The sequence below is a fragment of the Mustela lutreola genome, chromosome 11 (genome assembly GCF_030435805.1).
Source record: "Mustela lutreola isolate mMusLut2 chromosome 11, mMusLut2.pri, whole genome shotgun sequence".
NCBI lineage: Eukaryota > Metazoa > Chordata > Mammalia > Carnivora > Mustelidae > Mustela > Mustela lutreola.
This window is the reverse complement of record NC_081300.1, coordinates 96305994-96318958: the sequence shown is the minus strand read 5'-3', so window position 1 is coordinate 96318958 and position 12965 is coordinate 96305994. Positions and strand designations below refer to the sequence as shown.

Sequence of the window (12965 nt, the reverse complement as noted above, 5' to 3'; positions counted from 1 at the left end):
GGTGCCTGGCTTCCCAGTCCCAGAAGGGCTGTGGTCACGCTGCCCCAGAGACCCTCATCAAGGCCACAGGGACAGGGGGGTGTGACATGTCGCTGAGCAGCCTGTCAGAGCAGCAGTCCCTGCAAGGTGCCTCCCCAGATCAGCCAGTGTGGCCCAGAGAGCCCCAGTGTCCTTACAGGGGCCGTGCAGGGCCCATGTTACATCCCCAGGTTACAGAGCGAGAAACTAAGGCTTAGATTGGTGTGGACACTTGCCCAAGAGCAAGTCAGAGGTGGCTTGTACAGAAGCAGAGACTTAGGGACCGTGCTGTTTGGCAACATCATCTGTAATCATGAGACACCAGAACCGCTGTCAGCAGTCCGCAGAGAGCCGCTGGCTGGCTAAATCCCGGCCCGGCCCACCACGGAGGACACCCAGGGCCCAAGATGGGTCCGTGGGACTTGCAGGGCTGAAATGAAGGACACCCACATTTTTGTGTTCTTGGGGGAGGAGGGGAGATTCAGAAGTATGGCACCTGTTCCTACATGTGTGTTTAAAGGTGAGACATCTACTACTCCTCCTTACGCTTAGGGTCCCCGGTCCCCCAGCAACTGTGACCCGCTCGGAGAGCAGCCCCATCGCACAGCCTACGGCCCCACCCTGCTTGGTTTAAAACAAATTTGGTTAATAAAAAGACATATACCAAACCAGAGAGAGGAGCTTTCGGAGCCCCCCCTCCGCCCCCCCCCCCCCCGCCCCATAGACCCGGCCTCCTCAGGGCTCTGCCATGCCCCTCCCTGCCCCCCGCCCCCACCCCCAGTCTTCCAGCTGCGGCCAGCCTGCCAGCAAGTCTACAACCTCTTCCACCCCGCCGACCCGTCCGCCTCCCGCCTGGAGCCGCTGCTGGAGCGGAGATTCCACGCCCTGCCCCCTTCCAGCATCCCTCGCTACCAGCGCTACCCGCTGGGGGACGGCTGCTCCACGCTGCTGGGTGAGAGGCCCTGGGGTGGGGCGCAGGGTTGGGGGGTGGCCTAGGGCCCCGGCCGGGCTGGAAGGGGCAGCCTGCACTGAGCTCCTCTGGGAAGCTGGGTGCCTGGTGTGGGTCCGGGATGCATCAGCCAAGGGGGTCAGGGCCTCACCCCAGGTGCGGGAGTGGGGGACAGACCGAGATGAGGACCCCTCCCCGCTGTGAGGACCCATCACGACAGTGGGTGGCGACGGGGTTCAGAGCAGGGAACTTGTGTGGGGGCTGCTGCCCATCGCCCACTCTTGGCCCTTCCCGGGAAGCCCCCATCCACACCCCTGTCCTCGAGTGTGTCCTGGAGTCCTGTCACGTCCTGGTCCTCAAGGAACCCCCCCCCCCCACCGTGTCCGTGTCGGAGGAACGTGTCTGGACTGCCCATGCGAGTGTCTGTTCTTGTCCTCTGTTCTCTCCCGTCTGCCTCCAGTCGAGACAGTGCAGAGAAACCCCGAGCTGGTCCTGGAGGGTGGGCCCCTGGCCCCTCTCCCCGCAGGGGACGGCTTCCTGGAAACCAGTATCCCCGTTCCCGCGCTCACCTGGCAAGACGGGCCCCGTCCGAGCCCGGGCTGTGCTGAGTGTGTGTAACACCCCCGTTCGTGGTGGCGTCTGCTTCGCTGGCTGACCGCTGGTCCTCAGGGACTTCCCATGCCCTCCTTGGCCACTTGGAGTCTGTGGGACAGCGGTGTCCCATGGAGACCAGACAGGACAAGTCCTAGGGATCGGGCCTTCCGCACCTCCTCTCTGTGCACCGAGAGCCTGGGAGCTCAGAGGGCAGAGCGGCTGTCCTGGGGTCACCTAGCACGGGTGTGAGTCCAAAGGCTCTGTCTCCCATTTGTGAGGCTGGAGGGGACGGCTAGGAGAGGGGTGAGGCCCCAACCATCATCCCACCTGCTCTGCTAGAGAAGCTTCCAGTCCCGGTGAGGGGGTCATCCAGAGTCCCACTCCTTCCCTGCCTGAGGGGGTCCAGGCCCCTCATGTACCCACCAGCACGGGGTCCTGGAGCCGAGCCCCCACTCTCCCTGCTCTGCCCTGGCCCAGTCACACCCTCGGCACCTGCTTTGTCCCCAGACGCCCATTCGAAGCTGGTTCGGTATGGCCCGTGTGAGGGACAGGCAGGGAGGGGCTTGCCTCGCTCTTAGCATCCCCCAGAGACCGCTGCAGGCCCTCCTGTTAGCACCCCCAAACCCAGCTACAACGCCCTGCGGGTCAGGCCTGCTAGGCGGAGCCCAGGAGGCTGGGGGGGCTAGGAGATCAGGAGCTGTGAGCTGGGTCAGATGGGTGGCCAGGGGGGGCGTGAGCCTGGCCGCCTTGCCTCCCTGCCTACTGTGTCTGTGTTGGTCTGTCTGTCCGGCCCTGCCCCAGCCCTCCCTTCTCTCCCACCTCAGCTCCGTGCCCTGCCCTCTCGGCCCTGAGCAGGCAGACCCCGGGCATGCTTGGTCCCCCCCTCACTGCCAGCTGTGCTCCGATGCCACCGCTCGCCTGCAGGTGGAGGGGTCGGCCACGGCTCCAGCCCACCCTGCCCAGGGCACGCTGGGCCCTACCTCCTGCTGCTCAGGGGGCCGCGGGGCTGGGCTGGGGGCCTGCTCTTACCCAGGTCTCCGGTTCCTGTCCACCTGCAGCAGACGCACTCCAGACCCACAACACAGTCTTTCAAGAGCACGCGGCCCCCTCCTCGCCAGGCGCAGCACCCGCCCCCCGAGGCTTCCGCCGAGCCAGTGAGATCAGCATTGCCAGCCAGGTGTCGGGCATGGCCGAGAGCTACACAGCGTCCAGCATTGCCCAGAGTGAGTGCTGCGGTGGCCTGCCTGTCTGTCGTCGCAGGGGGTCTGCACTATGCACTACCCTCTCCGCCCCTCCCCCAGCCCTGCCAGCTTCCGGGGTGGTTGGCGGTGTCTGGAGACAGCTGGGGAAGGCATTACTGGCAAGAGGTGGCTAGTGACCGGGGTCTCCTCGACACCCACAACGGCTCCAAATGTCCAGAGAGGACCCTGGAGGGAGGGAGTGTTCGAAGGGGTGGCCCAGCAGGGCCAAGTCCAGGCAGGAGGCGATGGGCCTGGGAGGAGGGGTCCTAGCCCCCGCTCAGGGAGGGGGGGGTAGTGGGGACATTCTCCCTGAGGAGGAAGCCGTGGGCTGTTTCTGGACAAGCAGCCCGACCCCGATGAGCCGGAGAGCAGCTGAGGGGAGCCAGGGAGGCAAGACCTCAGCATGGCCTCCGTCGCTGCTTGGCTTCTCCGAAGCTTCTCAGCAGCTACAAGCAGAGCCCAGGTCAGCCCCTTGCCGGGGCCCAGGGCCAGCTGCCCCCTCCGTCCTCCCAGACCACGTGACCGGCTGCCTCTGGCTGCACCTGAGCTGAGGCCGGCATGAGTATCCTTCCGTGGGGAAGGCCGGGGCGCCTGGCCCTCTCCCCAGCGCCCTTCCTGGCCTGTGGTGGCACGCCGGTGGTCCCAGCACAGCTGACCCCGCCCCGTTGTTTCGCTTCTCAGAGGCCCCGGTGTCGCTCAGCCATACCCCCAGCGTCCGGCGCCTGTCGCAGCTCGCCCTGCCCCACCCACCCCCCACTACCCCGGGGCCCCCCCTACAGGCCGGGCAGGCGAGCCCCAGCCTGGAGCGGGCGCCCCGCCTCCCTGACTTGGACACCAGAGAAGGTACCGGGTGTCACACGGCCTCCGTCCACACACGCTGTCCTCCCGTAACGAGTGTCCCTCACCATTTCCAGGCACATCTCACCATCACGCCCTGCCCGCTGAAGCCTAACCAGGGAGCTAGAGACTCGGGCTGGGAGGGTGCAGACCCGGGGAGGCGGCGGACAGGGTGGAGTTGGCTGGAGGTTGAGGACCACGGGATTGTGCAAGCAGGCCTTGGGCAGAAGCGGGGAGAGCCCTGGCCCCCACCAGACATCACTCAGAGCAGCTCCCGCGTGCGGCCATCAGAAAGGCACATTTTTTTTTTAAGATTTCTTAATATTTATTTGACCGAGAGAGAGATCACAGGTGGGCAAAGAGGCAGGCAGAGAAAGAGGGGGAAGCAGACTCCTCGCTGAGCAGAGAGCCTGATGCTGGGCTTGATCCCAAGACCCTGGGATCATGACCTGAACCAAAGGCAGAGGCTTAACCCACTGAGCCACCCAGGCACCCCAGAAAGGCACTTTTGAACCCTTACCTGGAGCTAGGGTGGTTTCCCAGCCTGGAGTGGGAGCCTGGATTTGCACCCAGGCCTTGACACTTGGCCTGCAGGTGCTGTGGGGCCTTGCCTTGGGGTTCACCCCGACATAACCTGTCACCAGCCTGAGGCCTGCAGGGCAGATGGGGGGGCAGGAGAGGTCTGGAGAGGATGTGACAGGGCTCAGGGCAGGGGATCAGGATCTGCCACAGAACCAGGGAGAAGCCTGCCTTCCAACAGGGATCCTGCCCTCTCCCTAACCACACCCTCCTTCCTCACAGCCTGCATGCTCTCCAGAGCCTCCCCACCCTCATCCCCAGGCCTGCTGGCTGCTTGCTCGCTCTCCTGGGGTCCTGGGCCTTCCCTGCTCCCTCCTGTCACCCGGCCAGGGAGGAGGCCTGCTTTGGCTGCAGCCCCTGTCCCCTGGTCAGAGGAGGGTCTAGCCTTTCGGCTGAGCAGAGCCTGAGGGGCCTGGTGCCCTCCGAGGGGCAGCTGGTCAAGCCCGCCCACCCACCCCGGCAGTTGCAGCAAAGTGGTGGGGCCAGAAGCGGATCGACTACGCCCTGTACTGCCCCGACGCGCTGACAGCCTTCCCCACGGTGGCTCTGCCGCACCTCTTCCACGCCAGCTACTGGGAGTCAACAGACGTGGTCTCCTTCCTGCTGAGACAGGTACCCAGGGGCCCACCGCCCGCTGCCCCCAGGCCCCACACAGGGACCAGGTGATGACACTGCTGACAGGGCCCCTTTCGTAGCGAGGAGGGCAGTGGGGGTTCCCAGAGGGAGCAGCATGGGGGAGCCCGGGCAGTTGGGGGCAAATGCGCATATTCACGAGACATGTGACTTTGGGGGGGACCAGCGTGGGGGGGGGGGACCACAGTGGGTTGAAGAGTGTCCCCCGACCCCTCACAGGCTCCCGTTTCTGGCTCTGAGGGCCGCTGGCTTCCCCTTCCTAGAACAAGCAGCCCCAGGCTTGAGATGGCCCGTGACCCGCTTCTTGCCCTCACAGGTCATGAGGCACGACAATTCGAGCATCTTGGAGCTGGATGGCAAGGAGGTTTCGGTGTTCACCCCCTCCAAGCCAAGAGAGAAGTGGCAGCGCAAGAGGACCCATGTGAAACTGCGGGTGAGGGGGCCCCACAGCCACTGTCCTGCTGAGCCCTCACAAGACACCCTGCCACAGCCGAGGAGACCGAGTCACAGAGACACATGCTGTCTTACTCAACCCTCGGGCTGTGGGGTTGGAGCTAGTTCCCCTTCTCTAGACTGCGCGGGGCACCAAGGCCGGGTAGGTCACGTGGCTGAGCCGAACTTGAGCCTACGCCTTCCGACATCAAGCCTGTGCTCACCCACCAGGCCCAGGAGATCCTAGCTGTCCTTCCCTCCCCTCCCCTGACCCGCCTCACTCCTCCTGTCCCCAGAACGTGACCGCCAACCACCGGATCAATGACGCAGTCGCCAACGAGGATGGCCCGCAGGTTCTCACGGGCCGGTTCATGTACGGGCCCCTGGACATGGTCACTCTGACGGGGGAGAAGGTGAGGACCCGGGGAGGTTGCAGAAGCCCCTGCCTGGCCTCCCACTGGCTGGGGAGTGCAGGCTCAGGAGGCCAGGGGCCCGCCCCTTCCTGACCAGCCCGCCTGGCTCCCAGGTGGACGTGCACATCATGACGCAGCCGCCCTCGGGCGAGTGGCTGTACCTGGACACTCTGGTGACCAACAGCAGCGGGCGGGTGTCCTACACCATCCCTGAGTCCCACCGGCTGGGTGTGGGCGTCTACCCCATCAAGATGGTGGTCAGGTGAGCGCCTCTGGGGAGGGAGCGGGCCAGGCCGGCCACCTCTAGAGTGGGAAGGAGTTGATCTGGTGGGTTCTAACACGCTCGCCTTCCCAGGGGAGACCACACGTTTGCGGACAGCTACATCACCGTGCTGCCCAAGGGCACGGAGTTCGTGGTCTTCAGTATCGACGGCTCCTTTGCTGCCAGTGTGTCCATCATGGGCAGCGACCCCAAAGTGCGGGCCGGGGCCGTGGATGTGGTGCGGTGAGTGACCCCGAAGGGCACGCTGGGCGGGCGTGGGGGTGGGAAGCTCCTGGAGGCCAAGCTGGGGACGGCTTTGGGACACTTGGTAGAGGCCCACGGAGTCAGCACTGCCACGGACTCACAGTATGACCCCTTGATGCGGATGCCTCCGCTCCTCACCCGAGCAGCGAGGCTCCTGAGGAGGCCGGTGACCGCTGCTGCAGAGGGCACCCACGGGGACCCGGCGGCCTGGCTGGCTGTCCTCACAGTGGCTGCTGCTTCTGCTGAGCCCAATCGGAGACACGCTCTCCGACGGCCCAAGTAGAAAGTGGCGGGGTTGGACAACGGGTGGCTCAGGAGAGAGGCCGGGGCGGCAGTGGGACAACCCAGGCCTCCCTCCTCTCCCCCAGGCACTGGCAGGACCTGGGCTACCTCATCATCTATGTGACGGGCCGGCCTGACATGCAGAAGCAGCGGGTGGTGGCGTGGCTGGCCCAACACAACTTCCCCCACGGCGTGGTGTCCTTCTGCGACGGTCTGGTGCACGACCCACTGCGGCACAAGGCCAACTTCCTGAAGCTGCTTATCTCCGAGGTAGGTCCCCGGTGGGAGGGGGCAGGGCCGCGGGGCGGGGGTGGGGGCGCGCTGGGGGTGGGAGGGCCGTGCCCGTGCCCACGCCAGTCTCCCCCACAGCTGCACCTGCGCGTGCACGCAGCCTACGGCTCCACCAAGGACGTGGCGGTCTACAGCTCCATCAGCCTGTCCCCCATGCAGATCTACATCGTGGGCCGGCCCACCAAGAAGCTGCAGCAGCAGTGCCAGGTGAGCGGGCCGGGTGGGCCAGGCGGGGGCTGGGCGGGCGGCCCTGGAGCCCCGGCCGTGACCGCCCCCTCCCTCCCCGCCCTGCCCCGCAGTTCATCACAGACGGCTACGCGGCTCACCTGGCCCAGCTCAAGTACAACCACCGGGCGCGGCCGGCCCGCAACGCCGCCACCCGCATGGCGCTGCGGAAGGGCAGCTTCGGCCTGCCGGGCCAGGGCGATTTCCTGCGCTCCCGGAACCACCTGCTCCGCACCATCTCGGCCCAGCCCAGCGGGCCCGGCCACCGGCACGATCGGACGCAGAGCCAGGCGGACAGCGAGCAGCGGGGCCAGCGCAGCATGAGCGTGGCGGCAGGCTGCTGGGGCCGCACCATGGCCGGCCGGCCGGAGCCCGGGGCTGCCGCGGGCCCCAAGTAGGACCCTGTGGGTGAGGCGCTGTGGTCTCCATGGTGCTAGGCCAGGGCGGCCGGCCCCGCCAGGAGGCCTGATGGGCACACAGTGTCGGCTGGAGACAAGCTTGTCCCAGGGCCTGGCGGAGGACATAGGCCGTGCCACACAGACCTCCCAGCCCTGCCTCATGTCCTAGGATCTGAGGGGTTCCAGCTTGCAGGAAGACCTGTCCCAGGATGACAGAGGGACCAGGACTCCCCATGCGGACTGGCCCGGAAGACACTCCTAGACACTCGTCCTGCATTGACCTCCCAGCATCCCGACGCCAGGCCTGGGCCCGGGCCCAGCCCACCACCTCCCATTCACTAGCTCACCCTGACACCCAGGTCCTCTCCCACTCGGTCGCAGCTCCAGCGGGGGACAGCCTGCTTCTTGTTAACTCGAGTTACTCAACTGTTCAACCTCACTGGTTTTGCACTGGTTTTTGAGAGTGGAGATCCATTCCCATCTCCTGTGGCTACAGACATGCATGAAAAGCCAACCTTCGCCGGTCTGGGACCTGCTGCCACACAGAAGGCTCCAGGGCGGCAAACGCTTGTGCAAGCAGGAGAGAAAGGCCATATCTTCATTTCTGCAGCTCCGCCTGGCCCGCCAGCGCTGTGGCAGCCCCCGACCCCCGCCTACCTGTCCACCTGCCCCACCTGGAACCCAGTGCGCGGCGAGGCTGCTGAGGCCCAGAGCCGGCTCCCCGGAAGCCACGCCTTGGGCTCCTGGGCCCGGCCGGACCAGCCTCCTCTTCCACACCTCGCCTGCCGTCGGTCAAGGCCGCGGCCTTGCTCTCCTGCGTTTCTACACCTTTCTACTTCTCCAATCTGATTTCTATGAGGTTTTTTTAAACGAGCAATTCTTGGCTGCTTCCTTTTCTTAACTCTTTCAGTACCAAGCGCAGCCCCTCCACGTGAGAACACCCAGCACTGTGACAGAGTCCAGCCTGGTTCTGGGTCCCGGGGCCCTGGCCCCCCGCCCACGCAGCTGGGCGTGGGGTCCCCGCCTCACCCGACCCCCATTAATTCCACTGAATTTCTACTCTGGGGTGAGTGGGGCACACACTTAAGTTTTTTTAATGCCAATTCCGTTTTGATGCCGAATCTAAGAAGCCACAACTTGCTTCGTTAGCTTAAGGGCAGGCAGCCACGACGCCATTCCCCACCTGGTAAGGACCGCGCTGTCCTGCAGGCCGGGGCCGAGCATCGGCCCTTCCTCCCCAGAAGCGACCGCGATCTCGGCCGTGGCGCTCGGCCCCAGGAGGCCCTTCTGCGGCTTCCCTCCACCTTCTCTGTAAGGTGGGGGAGCCTGGCCAGGCCCCGACTCCGAGAAGCTGCTGCTGACCTGGATACAGCCTCGGCCTCATGGGCTGGGGCAGGGAGACCCACGGATGGATGCTGACATTCTCCCGTGTGTAGATATGTACAGCCAAAGGGTCATGTAAATGTTCCGCGAAAGTGGGTCTACACAGAGTGAAAGCTATTTATTTTGTGCAGAGAAAAACTTCTGGAGGGTTAGGACCTTCAGGGTTTGTTCATATTTAAGATGTAGCTTTTTGTTTTTGTTCCAGGCGTTATGTATAAAGCAACGATTATTTTATGGACCAAGTTTTAATGTAAGTGTTGCCATGGAAGTACAATACCTGACCCCCGTGCCCCCGGCGGGAAACCGCTCGGCCCGACAATCACAGCCCGGCGAGGGGCCCCTGCGGCCAGTGCCTCCTCCTCTGTCGGTCCCACCTCGCCCCATCTTGCCTACCGCCTCGGGGACCAGCCATCCGGAGACGCACCTGGAAGAGTCTCGGGCCCGCCTGCAATAAAGGCTGGGAGGCCGCCTGGCCCGGGGAGGCTGCGAGGGCAGTGGGCTCGGCCTCTCCCAGCCGGCAGCTGCCCCGAGCTCCGCGCTCCCCGCCCGCCTGCCCAGCTGCCAGCCATGCCAAGGACAACAGCAATAGTCCCCTGGGCCTCTCCCAGCGGCTCTCAGCCATAGATGGTGAGATGGGCAGCCCACCCTCCCCACTGACGTCTCTCTTCTATATCCAGGTCTGCTTCCTGCCTCCCTTAAGATTCCTTTTGGCACATTCTTTTCTTAAGGAAGCACCAGTTTTTCAGAAACTAAGAGAGGGAGGGCAGAGTCCTTTAAAAATACCAAAAATGTTTACAGTGTTGGGTGCTGAGCCGCAGGGCTCAGGCCTGACCAGTCGTAACCAAAGGGTGAGGCAGGCCTTGCTGACTGCCACCCCCACCCCAGGCCTGTTGGAGGAGAAGCCTTAGTCCCACTCCCAACCCCAGCCCCAGGACTGAGCCTCCGCCCACCACCCCACATCCAAGCACCTGCCTTCTCTTTGATTTCTAAAGAGGGATTCAGCAGAGACCCCACGCCCAAGTTTCCCAGCTCCGTCTGAGCTGCCCATCTGCCCGCCCGCCCGCCCTGTCGCCGTCGTCACGTCTCGGCCCCCTCCTGTCTCTGTCTGGGCCACGTGTGAGCAGCGTCCTGACTCGCCCCATCCGCCCTTGCTACCCCTGCACCTTCGGGCCTCAGTGTGCTCTGTATAGTGTCATTGTCTGTTACACCGATTAAAGAAGCAGGAAGGCTTCCTTCCGGGTCTCTTTACTGCACCAGCAAACACAGAACACCGGCTGGGGATGGGGGTCCAAGACGGGGGCACAGCCTGTGCTGGAGCTAAAGCTGCGGCAGCGAGAGTACGTCTTTCCCAGTAAACAACGCCCACTACGCTTGCCTTCATACAGACACGCTCACACAAGCCTCACCCTGCCCCGGGCCTCCTTCCAGCCCCTTCCTAGACACAAACTCCCGTTCATCCTCACAGCGACCAGTGAGGTGGGTGCGGAAAGCCTCTCTGCTTCACAGAGGCCGCAGCTTTTCACCTGGGCCAGGACCCCCACCCCGGCCGCCCGACCCCAGCACCAGCACCCTGAACAGGTGGCATCTGCAGGATAAAGGGCACAGGACGCAGTCTGCCCCCGAGTCTGAGGGCATCGGGCTCAAGAGCCAAGTCTGGGTTTAGGATGCAGCTGGGGCGAGTGCAGCGTCTGGTCAAGGCAGGCTAAGCTGGGGATGAGCAAGGCAAAGGTGGCCGGCGCGAGGGCACATCCCGCCTTTCCCCAAAAACCCCTGGAGCCCTTGTTTTACTTCTGGAGGCTGGAGGCCTCCCTTCAGCACAAAAACCAACATTAACAAAGTTTCCAGCCAGGGAACATTTAATATTTGGGAAGTTATGCTCTTTCGGGAGATGGGGGAACTGATTAGGCCAGTGACCCTGTCTTCTACCCCGGGATCTGAGAGGAGGCCGGGCCAGAGGCCGGTCCACAGGAGGAAAGACAAGCACCCTGGTGCCCGCTCTGAAGCCAGCCTCCAGGCCAGGCCATCAAAATGAGCCAGCAGGGCCCTCAGGGTAGCAGCCCAGCTCGCATCTGGAAGGCCAGGCCATCCCCTCGGGTGGCTTGCTAGAGAAGAAAGCGCACAGAAGGGGACACATCAGAAACAGAGCTGGGCATGGACCCCGGGGAAAGGGGCGACACCAACCTTGTTGATCTCTCTGTGTCGTTCCTTCGTCACGATTTCCTCTAAGACCTCACCATCTCCCTTAATGAGCCTGGGGGAGGAGGGGAGAGGGGGCTGAGCCTCCAAGGCCAGAGCAACAGAACCAGACCCACCTGGCAAAGAGATGCCAGGCCTCAGGCCCCCACTCCCTTGAGCAGGGGGAACCTAGGCGCTCCCACTCCTCCCCCTCTCCCGCCCTTGGGGCAGTGACAAAGGCAGCTGGGTAGGCTCTGCCATCAGACCGGCCAACCGGCTCTTTGAAGACACTGCTCATGGCCCTTGCAAACCCCGCAGTTGCTTGCTCTGGACGATAAAGAACAGCCTAGGGAGTCCCATAAATGAGTAACTACTCTTCTCTGGTCTCTGGCTTTTGAGCACAGCAGCCATCGGCCCTCCTCCTGAGTGTGCAGAGCGTGTGGGGCTGAGCTGCGCCAAGACTCCCCACCTGGTGCGTCCTGTCTCTGGGTCCACCACCTTCCGGATAATGCTCTGCCGGGCATCCCACTCCTCCTTGGTCATGGGCTTCATGGCCTGGATGCGGGACTTCTGTTCATCCGTCAGGACTGCAAGGGGAGATGGCAGGGAGTGGGCAGTTGGGTCTCGGGGAGGGGACCCTCCCCCTCCTGCACGCCGGACAGCACCGTACCTGGCCCATGCTCTTCCTCCTCAGCCGATCTGTGCCACTGGTCGAGCGAGGGTCCCGGCAGAGCCTCGTCCTGCTGCAGCTTTACCTCCTCCTTGCTTTTCTTCTTCAACTTCTTCTTCCTTTTCTTCTTCTTCTTCTTCCTCTTCTTGTCCTTGTGCTTCCCCCGCTTCTTCCGGCCATCACTGGAGGAAGAGGAGGACGACGAAGAGGAAGAAGAGCTAGAAGAACTGGAAGAAGAGGAGGAGGAGCTGGACCGTGGTCTCCTCCGGGCCTTGTGCTTGCTTCTCTCTGTGATGCAGGGAGAAGGTGAGGCTGGAAGGCCAGGAGGGGAAGAAGTAAACCTTTACCCCCTGGCTCCGGCCTGTGGCAGGCTTAGAGGGACGACGGAGGGTTGAGACCCTCCAGGGGTCTCTGCCTTCCAGAGCAGGGATCAGCACTCTCTGGAGAGGCGCCTTCTGGGCATCACCCAGCCACCCAGGCACTGTCTGACCAGGAGCAGGGCAGCCAGCCCCCAGATCTCAGCTCCAGCTGCACAAAAAGCATCATTACGTGCTCCCTTCAATCCATACCCAAAGAGCCGGACCAGCCTCTGGAATCTGAGCGTCTTTCCCAGACATCCAGGTCCTGCGCTCTGCAAACCTCTACGGCTCACTGCGATGTCCCCACAGCCATCCCGGGAAGCCCGCCCAGCTGCCTGCGGCTTCCTCCCTCAAGTTCCCACACCCCTTTCCCGTTCCCTCCGGTCCTCACCCTCCACCCCAGAGGAGGTGTTGCTGGCCTTGTGGTCTTGGGATCTAGAAGCCGAGCAGCTCCGAGCAGCGTCCTTACTGCTCTTCTTCCTTCTCTTTTCCGACCCGCGGCCCCGGGACCGGCTTCGGCTCTTGGAGCGCTTGCGAGAGCTGACGTGAGCCATAGCGCCGCGGGCTGGAGACGGGGAGACACGCTCGAACTGGGGCTCACACAGCCGGCCCCCAGACTGCGCTCGGAGGGCGGCTCTTCTCGGGGGCCCAGTGCCCATCACCACCCAGGGCAGGGACCGAGGGGGTCCGCGGCCACCGCACGATCCGCCCCCAGCCCCGGGGACCCCAGACCCTGCGCAGACACCCGGGGCCTCGGCCCCTTTAAGGACCCGCCCCCGCCCGGCCGCTCCACGCCTGCGCACGGCCGCCCCACGCCTGGACGCTCGGGCGCCCCTAGGAGCTGCCGCGGTCCTCAGCCGCCAGGTGCGTCCCGAGTCCTTCCCCGCGCTCCTACCCTCCACCCCCGCGCTCTCCGCGGCCTCGCCGCCCTAGGGAAGGTCCCCGCAGCCGCTCTGTCCC

General features: G+C 64.2%; 3 protein-coding genes across 23 annotated transcripts in view; 2 read left to right on the top strand and 1 right to left on the bottom strand.

The window, feature by feature from the left end:
• The window catches only part of PITPNM2 (phosphatidylinositol transfer protein membrane associated 2), a 135479-nt gene extending 125445 nt beyond the window's left edge, over positions 1 to 10034 (top strand). For 10 of the 18 annotated variants that reach the window (XM_059140013.1, XM_059140004.1, XM_059140006.1 and 7 more), the window contains 12 exons: positions 800 to 970; positions 1428 to 1577; positions 2620 to 2784; positions 3484 to 3645; positions 4682 to 4830; positions 5168 to 5284; positions 5580 to 5696; positions 5810 to 5958; positions 6052 to 6201; positions 6591 to 6774; positions 6874 to 7002; positions 7095 to 10034. In XM_059140013.1, coding sequence (XP_058995996.1) covers positions 800 to 970; positions 1428 to 1577; positions 2620 to 2784; positions 3484 to 3645; positions 4682 to 4830; positions 5168 to 5284; positions 5580 to 5696; positions 5810 to 5958; positions 6052 to 6201; positions 6591 to 6774; positions 6874 to 7002; positions 7095 to 7418 — 1967 coding nt within the window. In that variant the 3' untranslated portion in view covers positions 7419 to 10034. The remainder of the gene's footprint in view (positions 1 to 799; positions 971 to 1427; positions 1578 to 2619; positions 2785 to 3483; positions 3646 to 4681; positions 4831 to 5167; positions 5285 to 5579; positions 5697 to 5809; positions 5959 to 6051; positions 6202 to 6590; positions 6775 to 6873; positions 7003 to 7094) is intronic. The other 8 variants (XM_059140010.1, XM_059140008.1, XM_059140011.1 and 5 more) reach the window with 5 other exon arrangements.
• A 605-nt stretch (positions 10035 to 10639) lies between these two features.
• Positions 10640 to 12559, bottom strand: ARL6IP4 (ADP ribosylation factor like GTPase 6 interacting protein 4). 2 transcript variants are annotated; one of them, XM_059140033.1, is made up of 5 exons: positions 12397 to 12559; positions 11647 to 11958; positions 11446 to 11563; positions 10983 to 11052; positions 10640 to 10903 (listed from the first exon to the last, which is right to left on the bottom strand). In XM_059140033.1, the coding sequence occupies exons 1-5, from the start codon at positions 12557 to 12559 to the stop codon at positions 10847 to 10849; spliced, it is 720 nt and encodes a 239-aa protein (XP_058996016.1). In that variant the 3' UTR covers positions 10640 to 10846. The 2 variants fall into 2 exon arrangements, with proteins under 2 accessions (XP_058996016.1, XP_058996017.1); XM_059140034.1 differs by having other exon boundaries at positions 11647 to 11934.
• A 10-nt stretch (positions 12560 to 12569) lies between these two features.
• Positions 12570 to 12965, top strand: part of ABCB9 (ATP binding cassette subfamily B member 9) — a 41628-nt gene continuing 41232 nt past the window's right edge. For all 3 annotated transcript variants that reach the window (XM_059140024.1, XM_059140026.1, XM_059140022.1), the window contains exon 1: positions 12570 to 12869. The gene's annotated coding sequence lies outside the window, so the exon portion shown is untranslated. The remainder of the gene's footprint in view (positions 12870 to 12965) is intronic.

Bases quoted from the DNA above. Each gene is read 5' to 3' on its own strand.
- ARL6IP4 (XM_059140033.1), bottom strand. From the start codon at position 12,559: ATGGCTCACGTCAGCTCTCGCAAGCGCTCCAAGAGCCGAAGCCGGTCC. The intron at 11,053-11,445 runs GTGGGGAGTCTT...CTCCTCCCCCAG, and splicing joins CCAGAGACAGGACGCACCAG to GCTCATTAAGGGAGATGGTG. The intron at 10,904-10,982 runs GTTGGTGTCGCC...TTTCTTCTCTAG, and splicing joins GACACAGAGAGATCAACAAG to CAAGCCACCCGAGGGGATGG.